The 11,407-nt window shown below is 35.3% G+C and overlaps 2 protein-coding genes across 2 annotated transcripts; both read right to left on the bottom strand.

Moving 5' to 3' along the window:
- Positions 1-845: 845 nt before the first annotated feature.
- LOC129891660 (thiosulfate/3-mercaptopyruvate sulfurtransferase 1, mitochondrial-like) lies at positions 846-7,468 on the bottom strand. The gene is made up of 12 exons (XM_055967095.1): positions 7,212-7,468; positions 6,849-7,034; positions 6,626-6,685; positions 6,391-6,453; positions 6,010-6,134; positions 5,767-5,929; positions 4,686-4,745; positions 3,629-3,687; positions 2,849-2,930; positions 1,910-1,973; positions 1,578-1,645; positions 846-1,458 (listed from the first exon to the last, which is right to left on the bottom strand). Exons 1-12 carry the CDS (start codon positions 7,305-7,307, stop codon positions 1,357-1,359), a joined length of 1,128 nt encoding a protein of 375 aa, XP_055823070.1. The 5' UTR covers positions 7,308-7,468; the 3' UTR covers positions 846-1,356.
- A 954-nt stretch (positions 7,469-8,422) lies between these two features.
- LOC129891661 (transcription factor MYB58-like) lies at positions 8,423-10,620 on the bottom strand. The gene is made up of 3 exons (XM_055967096.1): positions 10,377-10,620; positions 9,559-9,688; positions 8,423-9,471 (listed from the first exon to the last, which is right to left on the bottom strand). Exons 1-3 carry the CDS (start codon positions 10,513-10,515, stop codon positions 8,868-8,870), a joined length of 873 nt encoding a protein of 290 aa, XP_055823071.1. The 5' UTR covers positions 10,516-10,620; the 3' UTR covers positions 8,423-8,867.
- Positions 10,621-11,407: the final 787 nt, after the last annotated feature.

Raw genomic sequence — 11,407 nt, forward strand, 5'->3', positions numbered from 1 at the left:
ATCTCGTCCTTCAAGTCATCTCCATCCGGTTGATCCTCATTCCCCAGTACTACTTCTGTTTTGGATGCAGGTTCATTGCTGTTTTGTACCGCCTCCTGAATTTCTCCACTACTAACTTCTTCTAGAATAATGTTGGCCTTCGAATCATCATCATCAGCCACATTATTAATGTCCTTCAATATCTTATCAGGTTCCACTTGGCGGTTTGCATCGGCGTCGGCCATTGACAAACGATTAATTAATTGGGTGAATAAGTCTACAGTCTCAAGTGCTATGAATTGTATTGTATTTATGAGGATGATGATGATACTAGCGCAGCGCATACAAAACAAATATATATAAATGTCAAAGAGACGTTTAACGAAACGGTGGCAGTTGTTTGTTTGGGTTTGCCTTTTGAATGAAAGCGCGCATCTCTTTGCTTGAAACGTTGTCATCAACGCCAATTAGTGACCAGTCGCAATTAAAATCCTTTCTGCGCTTTCATTTTAATTTCTTAATTGTTTAGTAAGTTCTGAAACATACCATCTTTTTATATATTTTTTTGGTACTTTATAAAGGCACGTACCTACTTTCGTTGTTATCAAATTGCATGCATGTGCAAGTGAAATTTGAACAAGGGACACACTTGTATAAACGCCACGTTTCTAACCCAAAAATTCTCTGCCGTTTAACGTCAATGTGCTTAATAATCTAGTTCTTGTTGAAGACTAATGTGCACCTTATCCAGTTTGCGCAACAGAAATAATGAGACATGCATATGCACCAAGTCACAACTGCGCAACAATACCTTAAAAATGAGTAGAGGGATATCCAAATAAAAAATGAAAAGAAAGAGAGTTCAGTGTGTCTGGAAAAAAAAAACACTCTATCCGTTCATAGTTCACTTTGTCATTGGTGCTCGTATGAAGCGGAACACATGCTTGTTGCTTGTGAAAGATCAGAAAAATTGGACTCCGAATAAATTCAACTTAACCAATAATAGTTGGGAAATAATACCACCTCCACTTTTAAATGGGCCGTTAACCCCTTTGAACAACATTTTCCGGTGAGCTGACACCCCCCCCCCCCTCTCTGATTTCCCCTGCGTACTACTACTAGCATCCAAGTCCTAACACAAGATAAGTCCCAACAGGATAACAATTCATTGGCAACTCGTCTCCGGATCCTTTCATTTGACTTCCCACCCTATGAGACTCTGGACATATTTATGTGTCATAACTATCTTTGAATATCATACTGTTTCATTATTCCATCATACAACACCTCCTATCATATTCACCAACAAGATATTAAAGAGACAAAGTAGGCCTTGTAAAGTCATATGTAGAAGCATTTGTCGAAACCATGTAGAATCTATGCTTCAGATGTGGAGACTGGTACATCTGGATGCCCTCCCCATTCTGTCCACGAACCATCATAGACTGGAACATCAGTCTTTCCAAGTCGATGGAGGCCCTACAAAGATGAACAGAGTTTAAAAATCTCCTATGCACCAACACAAAATCAAAAGCCGGATACAAGACATTGGTCATACAAGGATCATCGGAGAGAGAGAAATAGAGAGTTAGACTAACCAAGGCAAGTATGCAAGCTGTTACTCCAGTGCCACAGGAAGTTACTATAGGTTTGTCCAAAGATATACCTATAGAAGAATAGGTTATCACAGAAGCAACAGAGGAAGTCGGATTATTTATAGTATGGTTAAAGAGGACCAGATGCAAAGATGCCTAAATTACGAGGTTGGACGATATAAAATCAACTCCTCATTTCAAAGGGAAAGCCTTTTCAAATTTACCATTACATTGAAACTTGGGACAGTACTAAATCCAATTTTGTACATATGCAAATGCACTAACATTTTACTCTCCCTATGCAAATCCATCAAGCAAGGGGAAGCTGTTCTTACCTTCCTGATCAAATTTTTTCTTGAGCTCTTCATTAGATAGAAGTGTCTGAGAGCCATCGAGCATCTATATGAAATCACCAAAGTGAACCAGATATGAATACATGATTACAGAGCTTAATCTAGGAATTAGTCAGCAGGGATCAATATTTTCCTGAAAAAAATAATTAGCGCCAGAATACTTACCCTTGGTTGTATTAATGGCTTCAACAAATAGTAGAACTCTACTCATACATGATTTAAGAGATTAATCCAGGAATTAATGAATAGGGATCAACATTCAGAAACAAAGAAAAATCTCTATATTTTTGTTGGTAAAAAGAAACAAGAACATGTAAGGAAGCGCACACTTAGGCATTAGGTGCAATGTGCAATAGGTTCCCCTAAGGGAGATGAAGATAGGCATGGCTTATTTTTCAAGCATACCCAGGCAGGCATGAGCAGAAGGTAGGATTCAGTTACCCCAATGTGCTCACAATAACCTTGGAAGATATGAAGAGAACATCTATCAAACCCTTAGGGGTCGTTTGGTACAATGGTGGGATATCCCATGGGATTAGCTATCCCACCATTTTAGTGTAGAAGTTACACCAGGATTAGCTAATAACTCAAACCAAACATGGGATAAAGTTAATCCAAAATTCTATACCGGGATTTTATCCTTATTTAGGGTCTTACACATGATCGCTGTGGTATTATTGTTAAGGGTTATAGCTTTTAATCACTATCAACATGAAACACCTACAATATTATCCGCTGGATAATCTGGAGTACCAATGATTAAAGTCAACTTCCAAAATTAGATTAAAAGGAAGCATATGCCTCAACAAATACTATAATCAGTTAAAATCGAAATCCTATTCCATTCCTCCGCTGCAGACAGTGGCTTTTAGTAGAGAGAAATTTTGAAAAATCACTTCTCTTTAAGTAATAAACCTTCACCTGTGGAAAAGGAATGCACTTGCTCCCAGGTACATGACCACTTCTTATTCCTTTTCGAGGCTCTGGTGAAACACCATCAAACCTGAAAAGGGGCAAGCAAAAATCAGAACTTCAGAATTAATTCAGTTTTGTAAAATGAATTTTAGACAATCCAATTCAGACATTAAAACAGTATTAATAACCAAACTCATAGTACTTGACTAGAACAATGGATTTTGAATCCATTTTGTGTAATACTAGCAACATATATATTATCTTATTTCTAAAAACCAACAAACATTATGGTTCATTTCATTATACAGCATAAGTGTTATTAGGCTATTAGCTATGTTCTTAACCCCCCCCCCCCACTCCCCCACCCCACCCCCAAAAAAAAAAAAACTTATGTTGGCTATGTGGTAAATTTTCAGCATCTTGACCACGAACATGCTACATATCTCTTCCCAACCTACTACTCCACTAAGGACTTATAGATTACAAGACATGCCAAAAAGATATTACTCATGCCCACTATTTACCAGACATTAGTTGACAAGGTGCAGAACCAATATTACTTGCATATTGAACAAATTGTTGAGAGAAATCACCAGCTTAAAGTCTTCAATAATGTTGTAAACTAGGTTACACTTCTTAAAGTTTGTGGAACAAGAATTAATAGTATTACTAAAATGACCCATGTGTCATCCCATCAAAACAATATTTGGAAAAAAAAAATTAGTTTAGATAGTAGTGCTGAGTGCATCATATATTAAGAATTAATTCTCCCACAAACTAAAGTACCTAGGTTTGGATCGAGCATCTATATGCTGATATGTTGTCTCTTCAATGTTCTTCCAAACCTGAAAGTAAAAACATTACAACTCCACATCAAAAAGTAGAAGCATTGACAATAAATCGCATATTCAATGGCCAACTAGGGAAAGTATATTGAAATAACTATTGACAACAAAAAATTGCATTCATTTACTATTGAAAGTAAATAAAAAAAATTCAATCTGCTCGACAAATCTAGCAGCACGACGGAAAATTTGATAGTTGGACTACCACCCACTTATAAAACCATTAAGACTTAAGTGTTGATACAAAGATACACTAAAGAAAGACCTCCAAAATCCATGGTCCAGATTAACTTCCAAACTTTGTGAAGTTTTACTACACACTCAAGGGAAGTAGACAGAGGTGGAGCCAGGATTTTAAGTTTACGGTTTCCGACTTCTGAGATAGATTTTTTTTTTGTTTACTGGGTTCTGAATAAATTATTTGTACATATCAAATGAAATTTTTAACACTAATACAAGGTTTGAGCCAACGGTATTGGGGTCTGCCATAGTCACCACTATGGCTCCATCCCTGGAAGTAGATGTGTTTTTTGACTGAACATAATTGTACAAAAGATCAAGGATTAATGAGCACGCTTGCAATTTGAAACACACTACATTACAATTTGTAAGTTTTGTGCATGCTCTATCTGTTCCTAGACCTACCATCAGTTTTAAATTGCACCGTCATAGGAAGTAATGTGATTGAGTGCAGGTGAAGAGAATACAACTTAAATATTGATTTCCATGCCATTAGCACCAGTTCAGAGGCGTATGGTTACAAAGCTCCAGACAAAAGCTGCAGGAGGCCCTAGCTCAAAGGGTGGACGATTTGTGGCTTAGGTCACAGGTTCAAGCCCCACACCATGCAAAGCAAAGCCTGGTATTTAAGTGGAGAAGGGTAGAGGGGAGGGCCCATTATCCACCGAGTTTAGAAGGCTATGGTTGGTCCAAAGGGCGGGCCACAGACGAATTTCTCGGTTATCAAAAAAAAAAGCTGCAGGAGAAAGCAAATCAACCTGATCAAGGGTCCAGACGAGATGCGGCAGAAACTTGGTCTGAAAGGTAATAGGTGCAACCTGCAAACAAGAAGTTATTATGGTAATATTAAGTAATACATATTAGTAGCAGAATTCCAATAGCTAGAAGGAATGTGGTTATATAAAAATTAATAAAAAGACGCTCTTAATTTCCTCCTAAAAAAAGTACTCGAAAAGACATTTGTAGTATGGCATGCCCAAGTATAAGACACCTCAATCCCTCACTCACCCCACCTCTCCAGGAAACAATAAAGCATTCATTTTGGAGGAAATTCTCAATCATCAAATTGTTTACACTTCAGAAAAGAATAAAGCATTAAAGAAAGTGGACACTGTCAAATTGTTTAATTGTTTTGGTGCATCATCTCATAATTAAGCCTTAAGTTCCTTGAAACTCCTTTGGCACCAAGTGCCACAAACATGAGAGAAAAAGGATTTATTAAACTTTTACCACATAATCTCTGATGTTAGATTTACACCAATGGATCAATAGAGAATCAGTGGCCGCCTTTAATCCTGTGTTGAGACTTTTGTCTCATCATAACTCATTTGGTAACAAATCCTTCATAAAGTTTAAGGTGATCACACTTAACAAGTGGATAACTGCCTCTGTGTTTTCAACTTTATATGTTCTTATGTAAAGGCGGCAACTTCTTTTTAATTTTTTAGTTTTCAAAAAACTCATGGCCTGTCCACTTGGATTTCTCCTCATCAATATAGAACCATATTTAAGAAAACAATTATCTCATTAAAGTTACATAAGAAAGATTTAATTTTCTCATAGAAACCTTTTAAAACTGAGAAATCCCCGAGGGTAATGGCCTACAATTCGAACTCAGTGACACGCGCCTCACTCACAAATCACGCTATGTGCTCATACCAATGGACCAAAAGCCTGGAGGCATTTTTTCACAGAGATCTTGTCACGACTGAATTCTAGTCCTATTGCTTCACAACAGTGCCATGCTATCAGGGTTAAAGAAAGACACTTTGTTGTAGCAATTTTCTGTTTTACGATATACAAGTAAATGAAGCTCACAGGAAATAAGCCTTTACTTACCGCCTGTCGTTGATATACTTTCTCTATTGCTTCACTGGCAGCGCTAGCTTTCAAAATTGCGTCACCAGATGCACTGGATTCAACATCATATCCAGAAGCACGCCATCTTGGCAAGCCACCATCTAGAACCCAAACTCTGTCATGTCCAAAAACTCGAAACATCCTAATTATCCATTTTGTAATTTGTTAGTCATTTTGTACAAAATGAGCATTTCTGTCTTTTGCAGTAACCAGTTAACTCACCACCATACACGAGCTGCACTAAAGATGCCCTTCCCATCATAGACAACAACCTCATCTTTGTTCTCGATTCCAAGAGAAGATACAGCAGCTGCAAATGCTTCTTCAGATGGCAGCATATGTGGCAACTGGTAACATAAATGGAGAAATAAAGCTTTTTATACGATAAAAAAGGTGTTGTGATCAATATCAAAAGCATGTTGGACAGTTAGGTGAAACATCTCTTACGGTATAGATACTATAGAAATAGATGAGTTCAAATGAAAGAAGGACGGAGGCTAGGCAGAGACACTGACGCCAGACTAGATGTTTCATGATGTGAAAGATTACATAATGAAGCAAACTATTCTCAAAAGGAAGAAATATAATTTGAACAAGCCTTACATTTGTAGTACGATCGGATATACCATCTACATCAAAGAAGAGTGCTCCAGGAATATGTGCAACCTGTTCAAATAGAAGTAAGTGATTATACCCCAAAACACAAATTAAAAAAAAAAATTAAAAAACGAGAGAGAGATGGAGGCAGTTGAATAAAAAAAAAGTAGTTCCATTTAGTTTTTTCATCAGGTAAGAATAAAGTAGCTCCATTTGTATAGGTATGAATCAGGGTCAGCACCTGATATTCTTGAAGAGGGTTCCTCTGCTCGTTTGGCATGTACCAAGATGCATCCAGTACCTTTATGGAAAGGAAAAAGAAAAATCTAAGTTGTCTAAGCATAGAAAAAGAAGTAAAAGAGAAATGATTTGCCCTTAATTGACTAGATTGAACAGCATCACCATGTTGAGTAAGTTTGAATCCCTGGTGGAAGGAGCAACAAGTAAAAGGTTGAATGACACACCTTTATATCAGGCTCTTTGAGGTTTGCATGGAGCCAGTCAACTGAAACAACAGGTTCATTGGTGGATACAGCTTGTGTTGAGAATGTTGCCCTTGATGAAGCCATGCAACAAGTAACAGAACCCAGCACCTTGTAAGAGAAATGGATTGGTGCAGCTTGGGAGTAGAATGGTTTCTTCTGACATTTCTATTATAATAAATAAATTAAGCAAATCAGAAACATACTCGTCAGCTTAGCTTTCAATGGCAAATGAATGCAAGAAATTGACAATCTACAGGCAAAGGCAGGTGTATCACAAATTTAATACCTTCAATCAAGAGCTTATTTGTTGACTAACCAATTTGGGGAAAGAGGGCAACTTACAGAAGAAAAGAATTGGGACTTGCTGGAGTGTAAGAAAGTGGAAGACTTGATAAGTCGGTGGGCAAAGAGAGTCCTGGATAATAGCGCCGACGCCATTTCAATTCACAGCATAAGACAATTAATTAACACTGCTCAAACAATTTCTCCCGCAGCTATACGCCGACAATCCACTAATCAACCATCTCCCTATCATAAACCGCCGGCGTCCTAAAAACTTGAGACGACGTATTCACAAATTCGCCCCCCATCTTTTTTCCCTTTCAATTTGGTCACATATTTTTACCTTAATATAGCAAACTATTTTTCCTAACAAAAAACTAACTCAATTTTGATCAACAAGTTACTAAAATATGTTTTGTAACTAAGACCTACATAATTTAAATTAAATATCATAGAAATTCATTAGGAGAAAATAAAATATAGGAATATTTATTTTATTACAATCATAAATATAAATAAGTGGTTAATTCTTTCTTGATTTCTTATTAATAAAGTGTGTGTGATTTATTCAATCTTTTTATGCTTAACTGAGTCAGACCACTCAATTATCATTTTTCGTATATCCTTAGATTTAACTTGACAAACAGTTGAACAATATAAGACAAACACATTAGGTTATTGATTGAGTTAGTTAATTTTTTGAGTGACGAAAATATTGTCAAATCCAAGCTATAGGCTATAGCTATATAATGTGTTGAAGATGAATTAAATTTTCAACACAGCATAGTTCTAGCTTGAATTTGGCATTATTTTAATCTAATTAGCTTTGATCGCATAGACATGGAAAGTAGACCATTTTAGCTTAGGCTTAAAGATCATCCAAGGGTTATAAGTAGGCTTTAGTACTTGCTCAATTGAAGTGTTATGATGATCATTTAATTAATTGATGTGTTGGGAGATTTTATTTTAATTCGTAAAATGTTAATATAACTTGGTTAGCCATAATTTTCTAAGTATGAAGATGAACGATCACGTATACACTTTTATATATCGATGTTGTGTTTGCTTATTCTCTTAATTTCTATAGTTTTTTTATGTCAAGAAATTAAGGAAAAGACAAGACTAATCAAAGACAGATTCATTTGTCAAAGGATAAAATAATTAAGTTTGTACTTGTACATAGCAGTTCTAACTAATCAACTCTTGCTATTACATATATATAAACAAGTATATAATTCTTAATTATTACTTTAGAAATAGAAGGGGAAAAAAGGGGTTTTCCAACCTCTTCATGGTGCGGAAGCGCACATTTAAATTTCAGTAATTTTTCTGTAGTATACAATTATACAAACACTATTAACATTTGACCCTAAATCTTAAATTCTAAACTTATATAGCTTCTATATAAGCAGTGGACTCTTAGTTAATAACTTTAAAATAAAAGGGGGATTAAACATGAAGAGTTGCCAACTGCATACTCGTCGATGTGTGTTAATCTTTAGTGCGCTAGCTAATAAACGTACACTAGTAGTATTAATATTTGAAAGACCAAAGTTAAATAATTATTTTGTGTCTCAGACCATTGTCACAAGTTGTATGAGACACAAAATATATAAAAAATTCTCAAGTAAGAGGATGAGCTTTAATTACTTAGTAGAAAGTCGTAATAGCGTTAGTGCACTCAATTAATTGGGTGTAGTAGTATAGTAGTGTGGCTTAGACACCCAATAATTCATTTTCAAAGTATGTGAACCACTTTTGGCATTCAAATTCTGATAAGCCTTGGCAAACTGGTTGAGATGCTTCATTGTCCAGTTTGGAATGATCATCTGCATTAAGAGGAGGATGAGGAGAAGGGTCCATAATATCTAACATGTCCCAACTATCAACATCACATTCCAATGGGATTTCAATTACCCCATCATGCACCTTTCTTATAGTAGTACCTGAAAAAGGCTCCTCATTGAACTGGAATATCCAATCCATGTCCTCATTATTTGGACTTGAAATCTCATGAACTTGACTCAAATTGGAGAGATTTGAGGCATAAGAAGAAGTGGGAGAACAAGATTTTGATGCTTCTTCTTTCCCAATTATCATGTTGCCTTTTACGTTCTTGAAATCTCCCTCATTGGCAGTATCATTATGTGACAATACTAGTGAAGTTGATGATGAAGAAGAAGGTGAATTTGCATATGAATCGTCTAATTTTGCTTCACTATGTAACTTCTTAATGAGTCGCTTCTTCAAATGTGTATTCCATACATTTTTAATTTCATTATCCGTTCTTCCTGGCAAATGAGATGCAATTTTTGACCACCTATCAATTAAATAACAGTTGAATTAGAGGATATATATTATATATAGAGTAGTCAGTAGACTAGATATGTTTGATTAATATTCATACTTGTTTCCAAAAGATAGGTGTAATTTGATAATAGTGTCCTCTTCTTGAGGGGTGAAATTTCCTCGTTTTACGTCAGGCCTTAGGTAATTAATCCACCTCAAACGGCAACTCTTTCCACACCTCAGTAGTCCTACAAAAATCAACAAAGACGTATGCACATAAGTACCAGATATTTTTAATTAATTAATCAAGTTGGTCAAGTGTACGTGGTAACTTGGATGGTTTGGTCGCCTTGGTGGACCATATATTTGATGACTTTGTACCAGTAATTACCTGCCAGCTGCTTACTTTCTCCCACCGCTTTGTGAAAATGAAATTTCATTACCTATACTTAGTTGATTATTCTGATTAGGAAGTCTCAGCCGTGAGATTGATTGATCGGTTTTTAAAATTAATGCAATGAACCCATCAAATATGTAATTAAACAAAATACCACAAATTAATTAGCAGTAAAAGTAGATGTAATTAGCTAGCGAACTTTTAATTATCGAATTAGTTGACCCCGTGATTTACATCCATTCGTGTTGTATTGGGCATGCAAGGTAGTGATCGAAGCATCCAATACCACATATATATTATACGTGTGAGCTTAAACATACAACTCAATAGAAGAGTATGTATGTACTCTTAACATGGGTGATATTCAGCATATGCTTAAATTCATATTAATATATATATATACATGGTTTTCCGTAGGTACTTTTAGATCTCACATGCACCATGAAATATTATTTTCCATGTGGGACTTTGTTCAAAGAACACCAAGAATGCAAACAAGAAGAGAAGAGATGAAAGGAATGAAGAATTAGGTAGTGTACCAGCTTGTTTAGGGAGGGATCGCCAATTTTTGTGACCATTCTTCTGAATGAAAGTGATGAGGCGGAGATCCTCTTCACAACTCCATGGTCCCTTCTTCACCTTACTCTTATCACAGCATGGTGCTCTCCCTTTTCCCATCGATCAATATTTTTTCTATATAGACACTGCTATGTACGTACTATATGAGTATATATTAATTAAAGATGTCTGTTTATCTACACTTATATGTTGTTTTCTTCTTCACTAATTATCTTCTCCTTATATATAACACAACACAACATCACATCATTATATAATATATATGTTTGGTGCGTGTACTGGGTTTAGTTGGGGTGGGGACGTGGGGTGGACATATATCTAAGACTTACAACTATGGTATTTTCTAACTGATAGGTAGGTACCAATTTATTTTCTAAGTCAAACTAATTCAGTTCCCCCCTTTTCGATATACGTAAAAGAATGTTAAATAGGACCACAACAAATAAATAATAAACACTCACTTATAAAGAATTTGCGAGATATCAGAGATTCTTATACCTATATCGTTTTCCAATTTAAGTATATACCATCCCATTTTCAGTATTAAGGTCGATACATAATTTTGGCATGAACAAAAAGATGCAAGGTAATAATTTTATAAGAACATACTAATAAGGTCGTTTAATAGCTAGTGTATTTTTTAATTAGTAATCTATATAGAAAGAGAGATTAATTATGATGAGAAAATTTATATTTAATATAAAATTTATTCATAAAATAATACACAAACTACCTCGTAATTTTTATACATATATATAGACATTTTTAAATTGAAAATCAAATACCACATTAATAGCGTGCATACATATGTCAAAATGGAGAAATTGCAGCAAATATGGCCATTGATTCATTTTTACTTTGAAATCCATATCATGCAAAAGAACACGTCATATTATATTGATTAGTACTTCTCAAAGATAAAGTCTTTGTTACCTTACCTACCATTAGACCAAGATCAGTACACACCAATTATTAAATAAATAAATACTAT

The sequence above is a fragment of the Solanum dulcamara genome, chromosome 6 (assembly GCF_947179165.1).
Source record: "Solanum dulcamara chromosome 6, daSolDulc1.2, whole genome shotgun sequence".
NCBI lineage: Eukaryota > Viridiplantae > Streptophyta > Magnoliopsida > Solanales > Solanaceae > Solanum > Solanum dulcamara.